The 26,364-nt window shown below is 41.8% G+C and overlaps 2 protein-coding genes across 2 annotated transcripts in view; one reads left to right on the top strand and one right to left on the bottom strand.

The window, feature by feature from the left end:
* Positions 1–26,364, bottom strand: part of GDF11 (growth differentiation factor 11) — a 577,262-nt gene that overhangs the window by 517,477 nt on the left and 33,421 nt on the right. The window lies entirely within an intron of this gene.
* Positions 16,954–18,750, top strand: LOC143816779 (uncharacterized). Its single transcript, XM_077297583.1, has 3 exons — positions 16,954–17,154; positions 17,248–17,407; positions 17,519–18,750. The coding sequence occupies exons 1-3, from the start codon at positions 17,040–17,042 to the stop codon at positions 18,420–18,422; spliced, it is 1,179 nt and encodes a 392-aa protein (XP_077153698.1). The 5' UTR covers positions 16,954–17,039; the 3' UTR covers positions 18,423–18,750.

Raw genomic sequence — 26,364 nt, 5'->3', positions numbered from 1 at the left:
AGATCGAGGCAACATCCTACTGAGGCGCGTAGCCGGTGGCCGGAACGCCGAGGAAGTATTAGGCTCCAAGCAATACTTCAAACAGCGGCAGGACAGTCAATTTTAGGTTGGCTGTCTCACCTAAATAACCTAAGCAGACATAGGGGGCAATTGTGGGAGAGGGGCGACGCTAGGGTCCCGGAAGAACTCCAGGCCTACCCGTCATACGGGTGCGTCCTATCCATATCATCTGGGGGACGGAGAAGAACATCAGAATAGATACGAGTTGTGAGAGAAGAACATCAGAAACAGACACAACAGTTGTGAGGACTATCCTGTGGTGCTCAGCAGGGAGGTACTACAACACACAGGCGCTAGAAGGTAGGCACTGATTTCCACCTGCAAAGGGAACTCTGGATGTGCCATCAGACCGGCCGGTCTCAGCCAGCCCTGTTAGCAGTACTCTGGATTGTGGATCCTGAAGCCTTCAGTAAAGAGGTAAAGAGACTGCAACCCTGTGTCCTCGTTATTCATCGTGACCTGCACCACGCACCATCATCACATCTCTCATTGGACGCCCCTTAGCAGGGTCACGGACCGGGTCTAGCCACCGTGACAACCCCAGAACTGAGACCGAGAGGCCCGGTACTGAGTACCCCGCGGCCCTGCGTCTGGGGGAGCTCCAAGTGTCTCTCAGGGCATTCATGACATCTGGAGTGAGGTGCAAACGAATCTGGCAGCAGCCATGGCCAAATCAAAGATGAGTGCTAATAAATACCATCAACCCATTCCCAACATCTCTCAGGTCATCAGTTCATTCCAGATTATAAAGCAAATAAATTCAGTTTTTTTCCATCTGAAATTACCTTCCACATTAAAAATTCTCAATATTTTTTATATATCTTTTCTGGGTCCTCTAATCCTCAACAAATTCTCTCCTACTGTCAAAGACAGCTTTTCCTTCTGTTACTGAACCTGACAAAATCAACTAATATCTGGTATTGCCCTTATTGGACAAACTATCAATACATTTGGTTTCCAGTTATCTCTATGCTAATGACAACCAATTATATCACTCTTCTCCTGATGTCACCCCCACCTTAATACAAAATATTAAGGATTTGTCTGTTTACAGTCTCTAACATTATGTCATCCCTCTATTTGAAACTAAGTTTCTTGTGTTTCCTCCCTGTACTAACATACATATACCCAATATTCTAATTTTGGTTCAACCATAATCCCAAGCAGCACGCTTGCTGTCATGGGGTCATGTTTAATAGAAGTTTCCTTTGTTCCTTATATCCAATCACTCACTTGCTCATTTCACCTGCAGCTTAAAAACTCGCTCATGTCACCTTTGAAATAGCAAAAACTCATACTGTCTCTCTTATTCATTCTTGTCTTGAATACTGTAACTATCTCCTGACCGATCTCTCTCTTAACTTCTTTCTCTTCTCAAAACCATCCTGAATGTGGAGCCAGGGTCGTATCTCTGTCCAGCCATTACACTTGTTCCTCCAACGTGTGCCAGTCATTGCAATGGTTACCCATCCATTACAAAATACTATATACCGTATATACTCGAGTATAAGCCGACCCGAGTATAAGCCGACCCCCCTAATTTTGCCACAAAAAACTGGGAAAACTTAATGACTCGAGTATAAGCCTAGGGTGGGAAATGCAGCAGCTACCGGTAAATGTCAAAAGTAAAAATAGATACCAATAAAAGTAAAATTAATTGAGACATCAGTAGGTTAAGTGTTTTTGAATATCCATATTGAATCAGGAGCCCCATATAATGCTCCATGCAGTTTATGATGGCCTCATAAGATGTTCCTTACTAAAATATGCCCCATATAATCCTGCATAAAGGTTAATAAAGGCCCCATAAGATGCTCAATAGACACATTTGCCCAATATAATGCTGCACAAATGCTGATTATGGCCCCATAAGATGCTCTATAAAGATATTTGCCCCATATAGTGCTGCACAAACCTTGATTATGGCCCTATAAGATGCTCCATACAGACACTTGCCTCATATAGTGCTGCACAAACGTTATGGCCCCCATATAGTGCTGCACAAGCGTTATGGCCCCCATACAGTGCTGCACAAACATTATGGCCCCATATAGTGCTGCACAAACGTTATGGCCCCATATAGTGCTGCACAAACATTATGGCCCCATATAGTGCTGAACAAACGTTATGGCCCCCATATAGTGCTGCACAAACGTTATGGCCCCCATATAGTGCTGCACAAACGTTATGGCCCCCATATAGTGCTGCACAAACGTTATGGCCCCATATAGTGCTGCACAAACATTATGGCCCCATATAGTGCTGCACAAAGTTATGGCCCCCATATAGTGCTGCACAAACATTATGGCCCCATATAGTGCTGCACAAACATTATGGCCCCATATAGTGCTGCACAAACATTATGGCCCCATATAGTGCTGCACAAACGTTATGGCCCCATATAGTGCTGCACAAACATTATGCCCCATATAGTGCTGCACAAACGTTATGGCCCCATATAGTGCTGCACAAACGTTATGGCCCCATATAGTGCTAGACAAACATTATGGCCCCATATAGTGCTGCACAAACGTTATGGCCCCATATAGTGCTGCACAAACGTTATGGCCCCATATAGTGCTGCACAAACGTTATGGCCCCATATAGTGCTGCACAAACGTTATGGCCCCATATAGTGCTGCACAAACGTTATGGCCCCATATAGTGCTGCACAAACGTTATGGCCCCATATAGTGCTGCACAAACGTTATGGCCCCATATAGCGCTGCACAAACGTTATGGCCCCATATAGCGCTGCACAAATGTTATGGCCCCATATAGTGCTGCACAAACGTTATGGCCCCATATAGTGCTGCACAAACGTTATGGCCCCATATAGTGCTGCACAAACGTTATGGCCCCATATAGTGCTGCACAAACATTATGGCCCCATATAGTGCTGCACAAACATTATGGCCCCATAGATGCCCCATACAGATATTTGCCCCATTTGCTGCGATAAAAAAAATAAATCACATACTCACCTCTCTGTCGGTCAGGCCCCCGGCACTTTCAATGGTCACCCGCACCTCGTTCCGGCGCCACTCCATGTTCAGCACCGACGTTCAGCAGAGGGCGCGCACTAACTACGTCACCGCGCCCTCTGACGTGAGCGTCACTGCTGAAGACAGATCGGCGCCCGGAACGAAGAAAGGTGACTATCGCGCAGCGCTGCGCTCCCCTACCCATATACTCACCTGGTCCTGGCGCTGTGCAGTCCCTGCTTCCCCGGCACCGCAGCTTCTAACTGTACTGAGCGGTCACCGTTAACGCTCAATACAGTAATGACCCTTATGGGAGGTGGAGCCGCATATTAATTTACTGTAATGAGCGGTACCATGTGACCGCTCAGTACAGGAAGAAGCTGAAGCTGCTGCTGCTGGCGCCAGGGAAGCCAGGGACCTGCAGGGACCGCGCCTGGACTAGGTGAGTATTTTTAGACAGCCCCCGCTCCCCCTCCCCTGCCGACCTCTGGGTATGACTCGAGTATAAGCCGAGAGGGGGACTTTCAGCCCAAAAAAGTGGGCTGAAAATCTCGGCTTATACTCGAGTATATACGGTAAACTTATCTCTCTCACTCACAAAGCTCTCCACAGTTATGCCCCACCATATATATCCTCCCTCATCCCTATCACCCTACTGTAAGTGCTGAACTATGTGTTACTCAGTAATGTCTTCATTGTCTGTACATGTCCCCACTTAATTGTAAAGTACTGCAGAATATTTTGGCGCTAAATAAATAAAATTATTAGTACTATTAAGGGTTCATGTGAATCTTTTCCACATGATAGGCTGGAAAGCTCCAATTTTACTCAAGAGATTTCATGGCCAATTTTACTCAAGAGATTTCACAGCCCTCACCATTTTTACATAGTAGCATAGTTATTAAGGTTGAAGGAAGACTTTAAGTCCATCTAGTTCAACCCATAGCCTAACCTAACATGCCCTAACATGTTGATCTAGAGGAAGGCAAACAAAAACCATGTGGCAAAGAGTAAGCTCCACATTGGGGAAAAAAATTCCTTCCCGATTCCACATACGGCAATCAGACTAGTTCCCTGGATCAACACCCTATCAAGGAATCTAGTATACAGTATATAACCTGTAACATTATACTTTTTAAGAAAGGTATCCAGTCCCCTCTTAAATTTAAGAAATGAATCACTCATTATGACATCATACGGCAGAGAGTTCCATAGTCTCACTGCTCTTACAGTAAAGAATCTGCGTCTGTTATTATACTTAAACCTTCTTTCCTCCAGACGTAGAGGATGCCCCCTTGTCCCTGTCTCAGGTCTATGATTAAAAAGATCATCAGAAAGGTCTTTGTACTGTCCCCTCATATATTTATACATTAAAATAAGATCACCCCTTAGCCTTCGTTTTTCCAAACTAAATAGCCACAAGTGTAATAACCTATCTTGGTATTGCAGACCCCCCAGTCCTCTAATAACATTGGTCGCTCTTCTCTGCACCCGCTCTAGTTCAGCTATGTCTTTCTTATACACCGGAGACCAGAACTGTGCACAGTATTCTAAGTGTGGTCGAACTAGTGACTCCTTCTTATTTTACAGACTTAAAAAAAGGGTACTGTTACTCACACTTTCTGCATTCAGTGCTGGGCTTTGCTCCATTCTCCTATAACCTTCTATCTCTGTACTAATCCACAACAGGTATGCTCAGACAGTATTCAGGAAAGCAGAGCCCTTTGCTACCATGTACTTTTCTAACAGTTACCCTCATTTTACTCTAGACTCTTCTCTGACCAGCTGGCTAACAATCCTTCTTGCAATTCCTGCCTGTTTTCTAACTACTACTTCCTAGCTCAGTCCAGTGAATCATGTTGCTATTGTTCTATCAGTTCTGCTGAATCAAGTTAAAAGTTACAAACTCATATCTGCTATCAAGGTACCTGTCTGCATATACATCTTTGATATTCATATGGTTAACTATGTCCATGCTGCAAGTTCATAATTGCATACGTCTCTGCTATTCTTTTGGTTAACCGTATCCTCACAAGTTTCTGATTGCATATATGTCTCTACTACTCCAGTGGTTAGCCATATCCCTACCAAACCGCATATGCTTCTCTGTTATTACTGTCTGCAATTGCCTTTAAGCTGCCCCTAATGCTTCCTGCTTCATTTGCCGATCTGCCGTATTGCATACCGTGCTGTACTGGTCCTCAAGTATACATGTGCTGTCAAGCAAGTCCATCTCCATTGTATCATCACCTTCGGTCCATTCTGCTCATTCGAAATAAAAAAATGTATTTAATAAAATATCCACTGTTTGCAGTATTAACGTTTCGGCCTCACATGGCCTTCATCAGAACAGCCATGGAATGGCACACAGCTGTGCTTTCCCTTGTACCATCTTATGGGCTATAAAAGTTAATACTGCAAATACTTTGTGAAATAAAAATTGGTTATTTTTTAACTAACTTTGAAGTACCGAATTCTAATTTGTATTTGTTGTGGAGTGAATCCTATTCGCACACCCTTAGTAGGAGTGCCACACGGTCTTCTATTTTCACTCTGCTCACTCTAACCTGAGGCTCAGAGAATTCATCTCACCAGATGAGCCCTTAACTGGATACTGAGGCCATGGATTTCAAATCCTTCAACACCTTTGCTGCTGCATACAGAGCACTTAACTAGTCTGTTTTTGCGTGGAACCTCTCATCTTATGTGAATTTACAACATGAAACTCATTTTCTTGGGAGAACATCTTTATATTTTCTTACTCCACGATTAAGGGTGCTGTGGTACCTGAAACATGCAGATGTCATTTTTTATTTTAACATGAAAGTTTTATCAGTTGTCCGCTATATGATACCTACTTGAAAAAAATACTGTAGATTGAATGTCCATTTAAGAAGGTTCACCTTCTATGTAAACTTCAGAGGCTTGGCATTTTTTTAATGTCTTCAAAATCTGTATAGTACACATAGTAGTAATGTAATTTAAAATAATCAAAATATACAAAGCTTTGTGTATAGCTGGCGCTCTCAGAGTGCTGCTGCATATTTTATGCCTTTTTGCTTTTACACCACAGTCACATCAGTGTGCACTTGCAAATTTATTTCATTTTGTTTGTAGAATGCAAGAGATGACTAAGTTTTTTCTTACAATATATGGAAAAAAAGTGCTATGTGTCAACTTTCCTCACGAATAACTGTTGTCATCACCAAAAATATTGGGAGGTAAGAAAGTCTAGGAAAAAATAGGCATAGCAGAAGAAACGTAACGGGTAAAAAAGGATGGAAAACAACAAGAACAAAAATGACACTTTTATGATATGTTGGCAACCCTACATGTAAAATGGAGAAAAAGAAAAAAGAAATACCTATATAGAAAAGAAAAACCAAAAATAAGGAATAATGTATCAATAAAATCTTTGAATACTAAACATATGTTACTCATACTTATCATCAATTTTTATAAGGTAATTAATCACAGAAAAATATAATTAAAATGCACAACACATTATAAAAAAAAACTAAATATAAAAATATATGAATAAGATTAAACATATATGTATGAGAGGAATGGGGTGTGCAGAATTACAAACATATTTTATTAACATTTGGCTGGCTGAATGAGTCACTAATATAATAACAGGTTTTAATTCAATAGTGTCACTACGTCAAAGGAAGAGATCCAGTTCATACCAATAGGCCATGATAAATTAAGTAAAGTGTCACTCCCTGACGAAGTGACAGCGAAACGCGCGTTGGAGTGGTGTGAGGGGAACTGTGGTGTGCCTTCTTTATGGTTTGTATTATGCACCATTGCTGCTTATATTCAATAACATTTGGCATGGCTGTATCTCCATATAAACTGTGATCGCTACATATTATATATATGGCCTTATATTTGGTGTTGATTATATTTTTTATGTTATCTTGTATTTTTATCTGTCATTATTAATTATACAATATTATACTGCACTTGGCACTTTAATTGATTTATCACGGCCTATTGATATGGACTGGATCGCTTCTTTTTACATAGTGGCACTATTAAATTAAAACCTGTTATGATATTAGTGACTCATTCAGACAGACAAATGTTTATAAAAATATGTTTGTAATTCTGCACACCCCGTTCCTTTCATACACATATATGTTTAATCTTATTCATATATTTTTATATTTAGTTTTTTAATCATGTGTTGTGCACTCATGTATTTTAATTATATTTTTCTCTGTTTAATTACCTAATAAAAATTGATTATATATGTTTATTTGACTAAATGTAAAATGGACTGTGATTTATAAGCAGAGAATAGAAATTTATCTTAAATGGTAACTATACTTTTAACAAACTTTGCATAAATCAATGGTACAATCGAATGTAAGAATCATCGTACTATATTTTATAGTAGAAATATTCTTTATTCTCTACTTATGAGCCACTTCTCTTCCTGCTTCCTAAACTCTTTATCCACTCTGAAAAACAGCTGTAATCTATCTTTCTAAAAGAGTAACTGACGTTTTACATTTTATTTCAGAAATCAATGGTATACATGAAGATAAGCAACTTTGTAATATACAGTACTCAAAAAGTTAGGGGTATTTGGCTTTCGGGCTAAATTTCAGGATGACCCTAAAATGCACTCTAACCATTCAGGTAAAATTAATCCCTTAACGTCCAATGACGGGCAGAGTCCGTCACTAGATGTCTCCCCATTTGGTGCGGGCTCTGGCGACGACCTGATCAGCTGACATGTGCCCCTAACAGCCGCGGGTAGAATCGCGATCCACCCACGGCTGTTAACATGTTAAATGCCGCTGTCAAACTCTGTCAAACATGCAAGAGCAGGAAGCAAGTCATTACCTCCTCCCATCGGCGCCCGTGTCCCATGATTGCAGGACCCCTGTGGTTGTCATAGCCAGATAGCTATGAGCGCCACCCAGCGGTCGGCACTCATAACAAGTGAGCAATCGGATGATCGCAGCTTCTAGTCTCCCATAGAGACTATTGAAGCAAGTAAAAAGTAAAAAAAGTTTTTAAAAAAATATTTAAAAAAAGTTAAAATCGCCACACTTTCGCCTCATTCAAAATAAAAAAATAAAAAAATCAAACATACACATATTTGGTATCGCCGCGTTTTATCAATATATAAAAATAATTAATCCAGTCGGTAGAAAAAAAATCGAAACCCCAGAATTACGTGTTTTGGTCTCTGAAACATTGCAATAAAATGCAATAACAGGCGATCAAAAGATCGTATGCACACCAAAATGGTATCAATAAAAATCTCATATCGGCGCACAAAAAATAAGCTTTCACCCGGCCCCAGATCACGAAAAATGGAGAAGCTACGTGTCTTGGAAAATAGCTAAATATTTTTATTTTTTTTACAAGTTTTAGAATTTTTTTTGCCACTTAAGTAAAAAATAACCTGGATATGTTTGGTGCCTGTGAGCTCGTAATGACCTAGAGAATCATAATGGAAGGTCAGTTTCAGAATTTAGTGAACATGGTAAAACTAAATCCAAAAAACAATTGTGGAATTGAACCTTTTTTTGCAATTTCACTGCATTTGGATTTTTTTTCCTGTTTTCCAGTACATGGTATGGTAAAATCAATAATGCCATTCAAAAATACAACTCGTCCCGCAAAAAATAAGCCCTCAAATAGCCATTTTGATGGAAAAAAAAGTTATGGCCGTGGGAAGAAGGGGAGCAAAAAATGGAAATGAAAAACGGAAATACCCCTGTTCCTTATGGGGATAATGTAACTATCTCTAAACTTTTGAATACACATGTCCAACTTCAATGTTTCAGTTATTTTTTACAACATTTGCTGTTCTCTAACAAGGAGCCTTATGGCAAAATTTGATCCATGGATAGCCCAATAAATTTTGGAATTGAATTAGACTTGGTATTTAAACAGTCCTCCTCATCATGCTGTTCACATTTTGACACCATAAGACCAAGACAACGCTTAACAATTGATCAGTACCTCGCCATTGTAAAGATTTAAGCAGGATGTTTTCAGAAGTGGCCACTGAGCACAGAGTGTCATCAGCAGATTGCAACAGAGACACACAGAGACTGGAAGAGTCACAGAAAGGCACAGAAATGGATGTCCTTTGGCCACATCCCACACTGATGACTGCTTCATTGAGAGTAATGCCCTTTGGAACCGGATGATGAATGCCAAACAATTCCAGGCACATTTAAGGGAGGTGAGAGGCACCCAAGTGTCACATTAAACCTTTCAAAACCATTTAAATCAGTGTGCTCTGCATGGTGAGGTACGTGACCATACCATCAGGCACAGGCGGCATCTTGAATTGGCAAGGGAGAATTTACGCTGGACGAGGGACCATTGGGCCTCACTGCTGTTCTTTGATGAAGGTTAAGTCATGCTGAGCACAAATAATGGCGGCCAAAGATGTTGGAGACCTCAAGGAGAGCGCTATGCATCAGCAAATATTGTCACCAGACAAGCCACTGGTGATGGTGGTGTTACAGTGTGGGCAGGTGTGTCCAGTAAATACAGAAATTCCCTACACTTTGTGAATGGTACAATGAAACAAGCCACCAATATTTTCATAACATCATTACTTCAGTCATTGGCCTCTGCATGAACAACACAGGACAAATTTCATCTTCATGAACAACAATACTCCAGCTTATTGAGGTTGTATCATTAGGGAACGGCTGCTGGAGACTGGTGTACCTCAAATGGGGTGGCCTGCACTCTCTCCAGACCTGAATCTTATAGAAAACCTATGGGATCAGCTGAGTCGCTGTGTAGAGGCTCGTAACTTTGCACCCCAGATCCTCAATGAACAGAGGGCCACCCTTCAAGAAGAGTGGGATGCCATGCATCAACAGACAATAACTCGACTTGTGAAAAGCATGAGACATCGTTGTCAAGCTGTAATGGATTCTCAAAGCAATATGACAACTTATTGAGATATTTACATTTTGGGGGGTATATCCATCACTATAGTTGGTTTTTGTTTCAATAAATTGCTTGAGATGAGGAAATCACCATTGCATGATTCTACTTAAATGCCCTACTTTCATGATAACATATCACTGTAGCGTGAACTTTCTACGTTTTCCATAAATGTGTACTATAGAAACCTCAACATTGACATTGCAACATCAAAAAGGAAAAGATTTGGAATTAGGGAAACCACAGGATCAACATACATGTTGTAAAGTTGAGAGGTGTGGAGCCACTGCACCATAGGCCGGGCTTACCCTGGAGTTGCATGACTAAGTGACTACCAGGTATTATTTAGAGCCTCTGATGGTGAGGATAGGTTTGGTCACAGACAGTCACCAACTACCACTCCAGGACAGTCCCCGGGTCTGCAGCAGCTGGCCGGAGGGTCAGAGACACAAGTACAAGGTACAGGTAGATGGAGGAAAAAACGTAGTCAGACATCCAAAGTCAGGACAGGCAGTACAGGGTCAATATATATGCAGCCGTGGTCAGGAACAGTTAGAATAAACGGATAGGCAAGCCTGGACAGAAAACAGGACATACAATACAAACATGCACGCACAGGATCCAGAGACAAGAACTGGAAACCAACGATCGGGTAAGGAGTGTTGGGAGAAGCTGCCTAATAAACCCGCTGCTGCCTATGGATAGACTAGGGAAGGCAAACCCTGTAGGACACAGCAGGGTTAAATTCCTACAGGATCTGATGAGAAGGAATGCAAGACGATGGTGTGACACATGTTAATGATATGTAAAGATGACAAAATAGAAACAAAAATTTCAAAACATCTCAATTTATTCAGTATCAGTATGAGTGCCAAATGCAGAAATACATGCACTTACATACCTTGGCTTTTGCATGCACTTAAGCACAGAAATCATCAAGATCTGCTACTGGCAGCTTCTTGTGCAATTGCCGACTAATGATGTCCATGATGTACTCAATTGTAGATAAGTCCGAGAACACCACAAGCAATGTTAGCACATTTAGACCATACAAGCAACATGCAGCCTGATGATGTTGTGTTGAAAAATGAATCCTGGACACTTTGGAGAAATTGCTGTACCACAGGTTCCACCACTGAACCAATAACACTTTGATCTGTTCGTGTACCCAGAATGAAGACTAAATGAGTCTGGCTATGGTACATTATGCAATCCCACATAATAATTCTGGGAGTAGAACCAGTCTGATGCTCCCCTCGTGAAGGCGTTGCCCATTTGATAGCCAGGCAGAGGCTAGAATGTAGCAGTGGAAGCAGTAATGGAAGTCTATTCTCTTCAATAATGAGGTCTATCATTGGATGCAGTGATAAACAGAGAGTGGTATGGAGAGTACATATGCAACGCTAGGAAAAGCCTTCAAGATGGATCGGCACACTGATTCTACTTTTGGGATTATGGCGTGGTGTGAGATGTATGGTAGACAGACCTATCTTGTCTATGCTCTTGGTACACCAACAACTCGGCATTACATTAATTTTGAGTTGGAACCAGTGGTGCAACCATTTCTCCAAGATTCATTCTTCAACACATCAACAGCTGACTTTTTCTATTGCTACTGTGAGCAGCCTGCATAGCTACCATTGCCTGCAGAGTCTCAGGACTTGTCTCCCATCAAGTACATCTGGAGCATCACTGGTCAGCAATTGCAGAAGTAGCTGCCAGCAGCAGATCTTGATGATTTGAGTACCCAAGTCCATTCAGCTTGGCAGAACATTCCTCAGATATTGATTAATTTCATTGAGAGCATGCCAAGGCAGACTGCGCATGGTGCTCATACTTAATTCATTGAGATGTTTCAAAAATGTTGTTTGCATTTTTTTTAATCATTTTTATATCATTAACATGTCTATTGATCTTGTGATTTCCATAATTCTATAACTTTTTCTTCTTGATGTAGCAATTTGATTAAAAGTGGATATAAAAGTTTAAACAGTCGCTGTCATTTCACCACCTTTATGAACATTGCATACTACCTACAGCAAACAAACAGGGATCAAGTAGAAAGCAATACAAAAAATGTTATTCAATAACAAAATATAAACCACAAACTTATAAAAAAAAATATATAGTCATGGCTAAAAGTGTTGGCACCCTTGAAGTTGTTCCAGAAAATGAAAAATTTCTCCCTGAAAATTATTGTAATTACATATGTTTTGTTATACAAATGTTCATTTCCTTTGTGTGTATTGGAACAACAGAAAAAAAAACAGAGAAAAAAGGCATATTGGACATAATTTCACACAAAACTCCCAAAAGGGGATGGACAAAATTGTTGGCACCTTTCCAAAATTGGAAGCAAACAACTTTGTTTCAAGCTTCTGATGCTCATTCAAACTCACCTGTGGCAAGTAACAGGTGTGGGCAATATGAAAATCACACCTGAAACGAGATAAAAAGGGGAGAAGTTGACTTAATCTTTCTACTATTTACCAAATGATGCTTACAAAAAAGAACACAGTACCTACAGTCAAATATGGTGGAGGTTCAATGATGTTTTAGGGTTGTATTGCTGCCTCTGGCACTGGGTGCCTTGACTGTGTGCAAGGCATCATGAAATCTGAAGATAACCAAAGGATTTTCGGTTGCAATGCAGTGCCCAGTGTCAGAAAGCTGGGTTGGCGTCCTAGGTCAAGGGTCTTCCAGCAGGACAATGACCCCAAACATACTTCAGGAACCACCCAGAAATGGATGGAAACAAAGCGGTGGAAAATTCTAAAGTGGTCAGCAATGAGTCCAGATCTAAATCCCATTGAACACCTGTAGTAAGATCTTAAAATTGCTGTTGGGAGAAGTCACCCTTTAATTATGAGAGATCTTTTATAAAATAAAAGTGGTCAAAAATTTAATTTGAGAGGTGTAGGAGGCTTGTTGATGGAAGTGATTGACTGCAGTTATTTATTTCAAAGGGGGTGTAACCAAATATTACGTTGAAGATGCCAACAATTTTGTCCAGTCCATTTTTGGAGTTTAGTGTGAAATTATGTCCAATTTGCCTTTTTTATCAGTTTTTTTGTGTTGTTCCAATACACACAGGGAAATATACATGAGTATAACAAAACATGTGTAATTGCAATAATTTTCTGGGAGAAACACTTGATTTTCTGGAACAATTTCAAAGCTGCCTACACTTTTGTCCATGACTGTAATAGTGGACCTACATGATAGGCAAAGAGTACAAATGTCTGAAAAGTATATATACAGTAAAGAGGCAGCTATAAAGATGACTTTAAATCAAAACTCAATGCAGCTATTCCAGAGGTAGCCAGCAGTATGGTCACATTAGCAATCCACTTAGTAATTAATCTAAAGGAGAATGCACAAAAAAATACAGAGATATATATAAAAAGTTAAAACCAATGGATGAATGCAGATGGTAATTTACAAAATGATTAGACCAAAGTACGTTCATAGATTTCATATGTGCATAAAAAGGATAGATTTATTTGAGTGGAAAAAGCAAGTGCCCTCAAAGAGAACCTGTCACGTGAAAGTTAATAGCATTTGAACCTGCCCGATGTCCGCAATTAAAGCCATACAGCTCGGAGGAAATAAACGTTATTCCTCCTGGCAGTGTTTGGGTTTCAGTCATGTGGAGGCACCGATTCAGTCACCGCTCTGTGCATAGTATTAGGCTAGTTTCACACTAGCGTTAACTGCATTACGTTTCAAAACGTCTTTTTTCAGAAAAAACGCATCCAGCAAAACTTTTTGCTGGATGCGTTTTTTTCCCATAGACTTGTATTGGCGACGTATGGCGACGGATTGGCATACGTCGTGTACGTTTTACGACGGATGCGTCGAAATTTGGCGACACGTCGTCTCAAAAAAACGTAGATTGTAACGTTTTTTGTCTCCGCCTAAAAAACGTGTCGCGACGCATCCTGCGGCATACGTCGTTGGCTGCAATGGAAGCCTATGAGCGACGGATGCGTCGGGACACGTCGTACGACGCAATACAGCGCTGCAATACGTTTTTTTTACACTGAGCATGCTCAGAAGCTGGATTTTGTTGCCAATTGGCCAGACACCCCCAAATCTATATAAACCTGGCCTGGGCCTTCAACCCCACATATGCCTGCAAGACCCAGAGAGGAGAAGACTGCCAGCAAGACCCCAGCCACAAGACCCCAGCCTGACACAGGAGCCAGCCACTGGAAGGAGCCAGCCACAGGAAGGAGCCAGCCACAGGACTCCAGCCATAAGACCTCAGCCACAAGACCACAGCCTGACACAGGAGCCAGCCACAGGAAGGAGCCAGCCACGGGACTCCAGCCACAAGACTCCAGCCACCATAGAGCCAGTGTGAGTATTGCAATTTTTGTGTGCATCTGTGTGCCTGTGCATTTGTGTGTGTATATGAGGTACTGACTACTGAAAGAGCTTAAAACCTGAAGAGAACCTGAGGCCTGCCATCGTCCTGCACCAGCCAGTGCCATGCTAGAGTCCAGATCCACCATGATGCCAGCCACTGTGAAGACCTGCAGCTTCAGCCAAAGGATTGTCAGCCTTTTGTATGTGTGTGTGTGTGTGTGTGTGTATGCGTCTTCTGATTGGGTTCACCTTTCTGCCTTTGTTGTACATATGTGTATTTGCCTAAAGCTATGTGCGTGCATGTGTGTATTTTTGTACGGCTGTGTGCTTTTGTATCATGTGCCTGCACCATATTATGCCTTTGCCAATTTTATGCCTGTTCATGTGGGAGGGTATGTGTCCATGTGCAGGATTGCATCAGGGTGTGGTCAGGATTTTCCATCAGTATTTGTACGCCAAAACTAGGAGTGGGTGATAAAAGCAAAAGTATGCCTTTTTTCGTTATACTTTACCTAATTTTTACACTCCTGGTTTTGGCTTACAAATACTGATGGAAAATCCTGACCAAATTCTGATGCGATCCTGAATGTGGACACATACCAGGCATGTTTTTTGTGTGCGTCTTGTTGATTGCATGTGCATTTGTCCATGCTGTAATTGGTTATTTGCCTTTTTCTGATGTATTGACTGTATAGTGGTCTGTGCAGCATGTGGTTTTATTTTTTTTTTTTTTTAAATCTGATGTGTTTTTTAAAAAAGTCTAGCGGTCTGCAGCTTGTGGTTTGAATGTGTGTGGGTTTTTTCTATTTAATAAAAGTGTTGATTTTTTTTAAATTACAGTTATAACCATTTGCAGTTGAAGTACTTGTATTTAAAATAAAGAGCATGTCAGCTCCTAATTGTGATTTAAAAAAAAAAAAAAGAGTGAAAAAAAAATTATAATAAAATGTTTATTAAAAAAATGTCCGTAGTATTATTTCATAAAGGTAAATTTAAAACTGGTGTATGTACCAATGGTTACACATGCAATACAGGGTTGGTTGAGGGCTAATTTTTTTAATAAAGGTTAACCTGTAAATTTTTTTTTTTTTTTTTTGGGGGGGGGGGGGAGGTTATTTTTTTCACATAAAATGTGTCAAATATATTTTTTCTTGGTGTTAAAATTAAAAAAATTTATTTTATGGGACATGGAAATGAATGGTATAACGTGCCACTTTTTGGGGGGGTTTTGGTGTTCACCTGTATGAACATTTCTGACATCATTTTAGTAGGGTGTTTATCATTGAGCATTACCTAGTTCAGGGGGTGGTCTAACTATAGATCCATTATACATATTAACAGATAAACCAGGACCGCTGCCCACCAGGACACAGCCGCTGCCCACCAGGACACAGCTAAAGTGCTAGAAGTTTTGAAGACCCCAAATCTGCTACTTCAATGTGTAGAGCAGATTGCAAGTGTCTTTTTAACTTACAGATACACCAGGACCACAGCCGCAGCAAGCCGCCTCTAGTCCCAACCAGGACCACAGTCGCAGCAAGCCGCCTCTAGTCCCAACCAACCAGGACCACAGCCACCAATCTTTTCAAGTAAGTTTTGAAGACCCCAAATCTGCTACTTCAATGTGTAGAGCAGATTGCAAGTGTCTTTTTAACTTACAGATACACCAGGACCACAGCCGCAGCAAGCCGCCTCTAGTCCCAACCAGGACCACAGTCGCAGCAAGCCGCCTCTAGTCCCAACCAACCAGGACCACAGCCACCAATCTTTTCAAGTAAGTTTTGAAGACCCCAAATCTGCTACTTCAATGTGTAGAGCAGATTGCAAGTGTCTTTTTAACTTACAGATACACCAGGACCACAGCCGCAGCAAGCCGCCTCTAGTCCCAACCAGGACCACAGTCGCAGCAAGCCGCCTCTAGTCCCAACCAACCAGGACCACAGCCACCAATCTTTTCAAGTAAGTTTTGAAGACCCCAAATCTGCTACTTCAATGTGTAGAGCAGATTGCAAGTGTCTTTTTAACTTACAGATACACCAGGGCCGCAGCAAGCTTGAGCAACAATGTCCTCTTCTGACAGCCCTCCTCCACAGCAACAGCGTGTATCGGTAAGTTAACACAAAACTTTTTTTTTTTTTTTTAAATTTCTTTAAATTACATTTTTATGGATAACTACATGCATAAATTATGTTTCAACAGGAAGCTGAATCAGATGAGGAGCTGTCAGAAGGGGGCGAGACGGGTGGAGAGATGCTAGTGGAGGAGGAACCAAGTGTAAGTAGTGGGGAAACAGTTTTTTCGCACATCACACTGCACCATACACAAAACAGATTTTCATACATAACTAAACACAGAAAATATATGCCTACATTACTGAGAATTTGTTTCCTTTATTTCAGGCTGCTGCTGCTGCTGCTCCTGCTGCTGCCGCTGAAGGTTCTCCCAGACAATCCCAGAGTCGGCGGACTCGACGCCGCGGTCGGCTATCAGTGAGTTTTTTTTTTTGGGGGAGGGGTATTCTATTGGTACTTTAGTGTTTCAGTGTACTAATTTGTTTGTTTTCCTTTTTTTTTTTTTTTTTTGGCACAGGCTTCACAGCGTGCTCCCGCAGAAGAGGATGATGATGATGACGACATTGATATCGAGAATCTCATCGAGGAGGTTCGCGAGCGGGAGCCGCTGTGGAACATGGCTGACCGCAGGCATGCTGATACCGGTGTCACCCGTCGGCTCTGGGACGAAGTGTGTCGCAACCTGTTTCCAAGGCGGGAGAGCCTTCATCCTCAGCAGCAGAGCAAACTAGGTAAGTATTCACTTTCCAGTGATGTTTTGAGCTGACTGTAATGTATTGCATTTACCAATTTTTGGTTTTTTCTTTTGATTCTTGTCTTCACAGTTGGAAAGATTAGGAAGCGGTGGCGGTCACTGAGGGATCGCTTTAAGAGGGAATTCAATGATGAGATGAAGGCCCCGAGTGGCTCTGCAGGAAGGAAGAGGAGCAAATATAAATATGGCCAGGCCCTCTCCTTCCTGAGGCGAACCATGCTAAGCAGAGTGTAAGTATTCTACAGCCCACTAATAACCATGTTAACCTGTCTACTTAGTTTGCTTTCAGTCAGGGCTTTTTCATTCCAATGTATTAATTTCATTTGTTTTTTCTTTCACAGCACCTTCTCCAGCCACCGGGCGCCTGCATCTTCCTCTGCGCCCTCTGGAGCGATCCCTCCTGAGTCCGCCACTGAGGGCCACGTCGGTAGGCCCCACACCTCTGTCCCCTCCTCTGACCCCTCCTCTGACCCCTCTGTCCCCTCCACTTCATCCGTCCCAAGCAGTGGAGCATTATTGCAGCCTTCATTGCTCGCATCTGATGCTGAACAGATAGCGTTTCCTTTACCCCACCCCTCTGATCCTGCCACCTCGACACCACCATTAGGTTCGTGGCGGCAGCGACAGAGGGGTCAGGAAAAGAGCTATGCTCCTGAGTTCTTGCACCTGAATGCATCCTTCCAAGGCTCTTTCAAAATTTTGGGAGAGCAAGTGACTGCTGGTTTCAACATGGTGCAGTCACGCATCAGTGAAACAAGCCGTGAAACCAGCAGTCGCTTGGATAGGCTGCATTCAGCTGTAAGTCCCGATCCGGCCAATATTTTTTTTAACTCCATGCTCAGGACCATGGAGAAACTATCTTTTGAGCAACAGATGCGGGTAATGAATACCTGCCATAATGCTCTACTGCAGGCCGTTAACGAGTCTACCCACACACCTCGCCACACCTCCACTCCAATTCCACACCATACCCCCCATTACCAAACCCAGCCCCAATACCCACACCAGCACCATTACCAAACCCAGCCCCAATCCCCACACCAGCACCATTACCAAACCCAGTCCCACTACCCTACCCAGTCACAATACCCAACCCAGTCCCCACAACAATCCCGGCCCCCAGACCAAATTACTTCCCCAATGTTTTCCTTACTCAACTTTTCTCTTCCCCCTACCCCAACACCACCCCCCTCTGGTCAGCCTCTTGGTTTACCCCCCCCCTTCCACTGCACCCCAAACAAGTAGGGTTTCCCCACCTATCGACGTGGTCCAACCTTCCTGCCCCTCCTCCTCTCATATCTCCACCCAACAGTTTCAAGATTTGTAAATACGATGTTTAGTTTTTTTTTGCAAAATCTTCCAAAAACAAATTTGATATTAAAAAAAAATATTTTTTGTTGGCAAAAAAAAAAAAAAAAAAAAAAGAGTTAAAATAAAATTCTGAATATAAAATTCTACTCTGTGTGTGTGTCTGGATTTATTAAGGTAATATAATAAAAAAGGTTTTAATAAAAACAAACACCGAACATTTTAAAGGTATAACAAAACGGTTTTACTAGCAAGAAAACCATGCTTTTTGGCCCTTTTTTTTTTTTTTTTTTTTTTTGGGCAGAAACACATTTTTTACATAAACAAAACACATGGGAAACTGGTTACACAATCATGTCTTGCCACGGGATCCGCCCGACAGGTGAGACAAAATAATCGGCAAACTGGTCCCTCATCCTTGTAACTGAACTTGTAGAGCGAACTGAGCTGCTGCGGTAGTCCCACAAGGTGGTCTCCAACTCTTCATCATCCAAGGAAACGGGCTCCTTTGAAAGGACAAAGTTGTGGAGCACCACACAGGCTTTAACGACCTCGTCTATAGTTGTTGTTTTCAACTTGATAGCCGTCAGCAGAACCCGCCACTTCGCCGTCAATATGCCAAAGGAACACTCCACGACTCTTCGTGCTCTAGTAAGCCGGTAATTAAAGACCCGCTTGGTATGGTTTAAGTTCCGGCTACTGTACGGTTTCAGTAGGTGCGGCGACAGTTGAAAGGCTTCATCACCTACAAAAACATATTCCAGGGTTGGGTCATTGGTTCCTGGCAGTGGTCTGGCTGGCGGTAAATCGTAGCTCTCTCCATAAAGGCAACGACCCATCGGAGAGTTTTTAAGAACTTGTGAATCGTTGGACCGTCCATACGCTCCTATGTCCACGGCAAGGAACCTGCAGTTGGCATCTGCAATAGCCATAAGGACGATGGAGAAATACTTCTTATAATTATAATACTCCGATCCTGTTCCTGCCGGTTTCGCAATCCTTATATGTTTCCCGTCAACTGCACCCACACAATTAGGGAAATTGCAAATTTGCTGAAACTCTTCAGCACTTCGCAACCAGATTTCCATGGATGGTTGGGGGATATACTCTGGTTGCAAAGTGGTCCAAACAGCCCGACATGTGTCCTTCACTATTCCAGAGATAGTTGAAATGCCCAGCCTGAACTGATAATGGAGCGAAGTCATAGATTCACCCGTAGCTAGGAAACTTTAAAAAAAAAAAAAAAAAAAAAAACATGTTAGAAAAAATTGCACAGACCAACAAGTTTTAATATGGCACTGTTAATTTTTTTTTAAGGACGGGACACCCAATAAAACCAGCATGAAACCGGTGTAAAAAAACAGTGGAATGTCCGCCAAGAAAACCCAAATTACATGCTGCAGAAAATAGTGCGCAATATGTCAGCGCAGTATTGTCTGCAGCATGTAATATAACATTCAAAATGACCAATGACAGAAAAAAAACAGTTGCATGTCATCAAACCCAAAAAAAACAAACAAAAAAAAAAAAAAAAATGCAGAAAATGCAACGCAATATTTCAGCGCAGTATTTTCTGCAGTCTGTTATCTAACATTCAATATCAGCAATGACATTTAAATAAAGCAGTGGACTGTCCGCAAAGAAAACCAAAATTACATGCTGCAGAAAATAGTGCGCATTATGCCAGCGCAGTATTGTCTGCAGCATGTAATATAACATTTAAAATGACCAATGACAGAAAAAAAACAGTTGCATGTCATCAAACCCAAAAACCAAAAAAAAAAAAAAAAAAACTGCAGAAAATGCAACGCAATATTTCAGCGCAGTATTTTCTGCAGTCTGTTAACATTCAATATCAGCAATGACATTTAAATAAAGCAGTTGAATGTCCGCCAAGAAAACCAAAACTACATGCTGCAGAAAATAGTGCGCAATATGCCAGCGCAGTATTTTCTGCAGCATGTAATATAACATTCAATATCAGCAATGAAATAAAAAAAAGAGGCTTACCGCAGGGTCACCATCAGCCGCTCCGCCGGTGTGATGGCAAGCCTCATCCTTGTATCCTGTCTTCGGATGACATCCTCCAGTTTTGCAAGCAAAAAATCGAAATGTTCAATCCTCATCCGCACGTAGTTGTGGAATTTGTGTGGATTGTGCCGCAACTCCAGGTACAGAGTGGACTGGACACCCCGGGTCATCCGTACTTGATTAATCGGATGAATCCACAGTCGCCTCCGTCTCCGTTGCTGCAGAAGCATCCTACGCCTTTCCGCTGCCGCCTCCTTCTCCCGCACTATGATATCCAGGCGATTTGTCTCAAAGATAACGTCGGTAACCAAACTAGCAATCCTCCCAAGAACACCTTCCATCGCTGCCACAAAACTAAAACCCACAAAGATGGGCTGTAAATACAGTACTATATAGTTTTTCAAATTTTCCAGTAGCCAATCAAATTTTGGGAGCCTCCCCTTTTAAAAACGGATCCGTCGGAAAAACGGATGCAACGGATGGTAAAACGTATGCAACGTATATAACGCATCCAGTATTTTCGACGGAAACGTTTAGCGGATTTGCGACGGATCCGTCGAAATGCTGGATGCGTGGCATACGTTTGTCACCGTTTTTCACTTTTTTGACGCATCCGTTTTTTCGGCAAAAAAACGGATTTGCGACGTAATGCAGTTAACGCTAGTGTGAAACTAGCCTTAGAGACGGCTGTTAGTGCTGGGGGCGCAGTTACAGCCACTGCTCTCTATACACTGAACGGTGAATGAATCTGATGACCAAGCACCTCTGTGAAATGCGAGTCAAATCCAGACGGGCATTCTATGGCCGTCTTCTTTTTTTTGTAGCTATTCTTTCCATATTTAATGCACTTCCAACCTAATTTATCAGCTCATTATTAGTCCATTGTACTTGATATATATGCATTCTCTACTAGTTCTGGACATACATTTCTATATTTCAACTTCTTGTCAAATTACATAGAAGAAGGTGCTCTGGTCAGATAAAACCAAAATCGAACTTTTTAGCAACAATGCCAAACGATATGTTTGGCATAAAGGCTACACAGCTCATCACCCTGAACACACCATCCCCACTGTTAAACATGGTGGTGGCAGCATCATGGTTTGGGCCTGCTTTTCTTCAGAGGGACAGGGAAGATAGTTAAAATTGATAGGAAGATGGATGGAGCCAAATAAAGGACCATTCTTGAAGAAAACCTGTTGGAGTCTACAAAAGACCTGAGACTGGGACGGAGATTTGTCTTCCAACAAGACAATGATGCCAAACATAAAGCAAAATCTACACTGGAATGGTTCACAAATAAACATATCCAGGTGTTAGAATGGCCAAGTCAAAGTCCAGACCTCAATCCAATCGAGAATCTGTGGAAACAGCTGAAAACTGCTGTTCACAAACAATCTCCATCAAACCTCACTGAGCTTGAGCTGTTTGCCAAGGAAGACTGGACAAGAATTTCAGTCTCTTGATGTACAAAACTGATAGAGACATACCCCAAGTGACTTGCAGCTGTAATCGCAGCAAAAGGTGGCGCAACAAAGTATTAAATTAAAGGGGCCGAATAATATTGCCAGCCCCTATTTTCAGTTTTTGATTTTCCACAAAAATTTAAAATAACCAATACATTTCATTCAACTTCACAATTGCAAGCCTACAACCTGCAGTAACCACTGATCGACCGAACCACTGCACGACCAGCTCTATCCTCACCTACTGTATCCTCACCCATCCCTTGTAGATTGTGAGCCCTCGCGGGCAGGGTCCTCTCTCCTCCTGTACCAGTTGTGACTTGTATTGTTCAAGATTATTGTACCTGTTTTTATTATATATTCCCTTCCTCACATGTAAAGCGCCATGGAATAAATGGCGCTATCATAATAAATAATAATAATAATAGTGTTCCACTTGTTGTTGATTCTTCACCAAAAATTTACGTTTATTTACTTTTATGCTTGAAGCATGATATGTGGGAAAAAGTTGAAAAGTTCAAGGGGGCTGAACACTTTCACAAGGCACTGTACAGGTATCTAAAACTCTGTTTCACCTACATCTCACTGAACTCCCCAAAAAATATCAGAGATATATACTAAAGCATCTTATGAATGCTCTACAACCTGTATTCCAACTCACCAAAGATCTACCTCCTTAGCCTATTGGATTCACATAGCGGACAAACTACACTGCTTAAAAAAATAAAGGGAACACTTAAACAACAGAATATAACTCCAAGTAAATCAAACTTCTGTGAAATCAAACTGTCCACTTAGGAAACAACACTGTTTGACAATCAATTTCACATGCTGTTGTGCAAATGGAATAGACAACAGATGGAAATTATTGGCAATTATCAAGACACACTCAATAAAGGAGTGGTTCTGCAGGTGGGGACCACAGACCACATCTCAGTACCAATGCTTTCTGGCTTTCGTGGTAGCATGAGACGGACTCTACAACCCACACAAGTGGCTCAGGTAGTGCAGCTCATCCAGGATGGCACATCAATGCGAGCTGTTGCAAGAAGGTTTGCTGTGTCTGTCAGCGTAGTGTCCAGAGGCTGGAGGCGCTACAAGGAGACAGGCCAGTAAATCAGGAGATGTGGAGGGGGCCATAGGAGGGCAACAACCCAGCAGCAGGACCGCTACCTCAGCCTTTGTGCAAGGAGGAACAGGAGGAACACTGCCAGAACCCTGCAAAATGACCTCCTGCAGGCCACAAAAGTGCATGTGTCTGCACAAACGGTTAGAAATCAACTCCATGAGGATGGTCTGAGTGCCCGACGTCCACAGATGGGGGTTGTGCTCACAGCCCAATACCGTGCAGGATGCTTGGCATTTGCCACAGAACACCAGGTTTGGCAAATTCGCCACTGGAGCCCTGTACTCTTCACAGATGAAAGCAGGTTCACACTGAGCACATGTGACAGACGTGACAGAGTCTGGAGACGCCGTGGAGAGTGATCTGCTGCCTGCAACATCCTTCAGCATGACTGGTGTGGCAATGGGTCAGTAATGGTGTGGAGTGGCATTTCTTTGGAGGGCCGCACAGCTCTCCATGTGCTCACCAGAGGTAGCCTGACTGCCATTAGGTACAGAGATGAGATCCTCAGACCCCTTGTGAGACCATATGCTGGTGCGTTTGGCCCTGGGTTCCTCCTAATGCAGGACAACGCCAGACCTCATGTGGCTAGAGTGCGTCAGAAGTTCCTGCAAGATGAAGACATTGAAGCTATGGACTGGCTCGCCCATTCCCCAGACCTGAATCCAATTGAACACATCTGGGACATCATGTCTCGCACTATCCACCAATATCACGTTGCACCACAAACTGTCCAGGAGTTGGCGGATTCTTTAGTCCAGGTTTGCGAGGAGATCCCTCAGGAGACCATTCGCCGCCTCATCAGGAGCATGCCCAGGTGTTGTAGGGAGGTCATACAGGCACATGGAGGCCACAAACACTACTGAGCATCATTTCCTTGTCTTGAGGCATTTCCACTGAATTCGGATCAGCCTGTAACTTCACTTTCCACTTTGATTTTGAGCATCATTCCAACTCTAGACCTCCGTGGCATATTAGTTGTGATTTGCGTAGATAATTTTTAGGTTTTATTGTTCTCAACACATTCCACTATATAATGAATAAAGATTTATAACTGGAATATTTCATTCAGTAATATCTAGCATGTGGGATTTTAGTGTTCCCTTTATTTTTTTGAGCAGTGTACACAGGATGGAGGCTCTAACTACTTCACTTCATGGACCCTTTTTCTCCTGGATCTTATTGATAGAAGTTGATAGTTGATTAAACACTTTGATCATGGCCTCTGTAGAGACCCTTTCATAATTACCCCTACCCTTCAGTTTCCGTTCCTTTTGTCCTGACAGTCCATTAAAGGGGTGGTCCATTATTGGACAACCCCTTCTTAAATGCCCTGTTATTCTAAGGTTCTGTCATCATACATTATTTAATGTGAATGCTAACAAGGGTTGGACTTTTCTATTAGAAGGTCCACTAATGCAGCCAGTGGTCCATGAATCTCGACGATTGCTTCACCTCCTTTTTTTTGTTGTTTTCCAAATATATTTCTTCTTAGGATATAAATGTATAATGAAGATAGCAAATTAAAAAGGGGATATACTCTTGTTTTGGAGGGAAGTCTAAAATGATTCTCATAGGTACGTCCAATTATGCCAAATCCAACAGTGAAGGTAAATGATTGGAGAATGAACTGTAAATCCAATTATGGCTAAATTTTGTTCAAAATGATTACACTAGATTAGTATTAATACGTAGAATCTTTTTTAAAAAGTAGAATTGAAAACACTGATGTCATCCATGGCTCTAGAAATTCTGTGGGTTATTTCTAATATCACGATTTAAATAACATGAGTGTTCACTAGTGGGTTTCTCAAGTCATTAAATAGCTGTGTGATTTATACTGCTTACATATGTCATGTAGTTTACACTTGAGGACAAGGTTATGCATTGTTTCAAAAGCAATTAACTAAATGTTCACCTTACTGAACTACTATCATAGCAACATCTGGGCTGCATTGAGTTGAGATAGGTCAAAGACTACCTGCACGTGTCAGACTTAATAGGCTCCAGCTGCTGGGTAAACAAAGACCTAATGACCTGGACTGGCAAGTAAGGGTGCGGCACATGCTGGTGAATGTGACAGTTCCCTGAAAATGCCATTAATTCATTACATGGCCTATCCACACAGCCATTATATAATCTTACATAATGATCCTTTGGTTTACGCTAATCATGTTCTTTAAAGATGCAATACCCATTTTCTCTTTATGGACGCACCTAGATTTATACTATGATTAAAGAGCCAGGATATTTTAACTGATAAATGGATGTTTTTAACAAATGAAATCTGTTTTATCTCAAATGAAACATGCTAAAAAATTTAAATTATAGTCATTATTGGTCGTACTAAAAAAAGTATAAAACAAGGGGAATATACAGTAAGTATAAAATGTTTAACAAGTAATGGTCTAATCATAAAACATAGTGAACTGTACTGAAAAGAAAACTTCTCTGCCATCTATATATATAATTACCTAAGGGGTACTTCCGTCTGTTTCTAACTTCCGTCTGTCTGTAGGCTGCAACCAATCAGCAATAGTGGGGCGGGATTAAACACCGCTTCACTTTTTACTATTGATGCTGCCTATGCAGCATCAATAATAAAAACATAGAATGTTAAAAATAATAAAAAAAAACATATTCTCACCTTCTGAAGTCCGCCGCAGCCTTTCCCGCTCCTCACACTCCGGTCCCAAGAATGCATTGTGGCAATGCCCTGAGATCACGTGGCGGTCTCGCGAGACCGCTACATGATTACCGGTTATTGCCGCTAGGCATTAATGGGAACGGAGCATTGGTAAAGGCCTTAGCTGGATCCGGGGGCCGAAGGAAGGTGAGTATATAACTGTTTTTTATTTTAATAGTTTTTTTTAACAGGGATATGGTACCCACATTGCTATATACTACGTGGCCTGTGCTATATACTGCGTGGGCTGAGTTAAATACTGCATGGGCTGTGTTATATACTGCATGGGCTGTGTTATATACTATGTGGGCTGTGCTATATACTACGTGCCTGTGCAATATACTACGTGCCTGTGTTATATACTGCGTGGGCTGTGCTATATACTACGTGGCTGTGCTACACACTACGTGGGCTGTGCAATATACTATGTGGCTGTGTTATATACTGCGTGGGCTGTGTTATATACTGCGTGGGTTGTGTTATATACTACGTGGCTGTGCAATATACTATGTGGCTATGCTATATACTATGTGGGCTGTGCTATATACTACATGGCTGTGCTATATACTA

Source organism: Ranitomeya variabilis, chromosome 3 (assembly GCF_051348905.1).
Source record: "Ranitomeya variabilis isolate aRanVar5 chromosome 3, aRanVar5.hap1, whole genome shotgun sequence".
NCBI classification, from domain to species: Eukaryota; Metazoa; Chordata; class Amphibia; order Anura; family Dendrobatidae; genus Ranitomeya; species Ranitomeya variabilis.
Note: the sequence above shows the minus strand (reverse complement) of the source record. Positions and strands in the feature narration are given on the sequence as shown.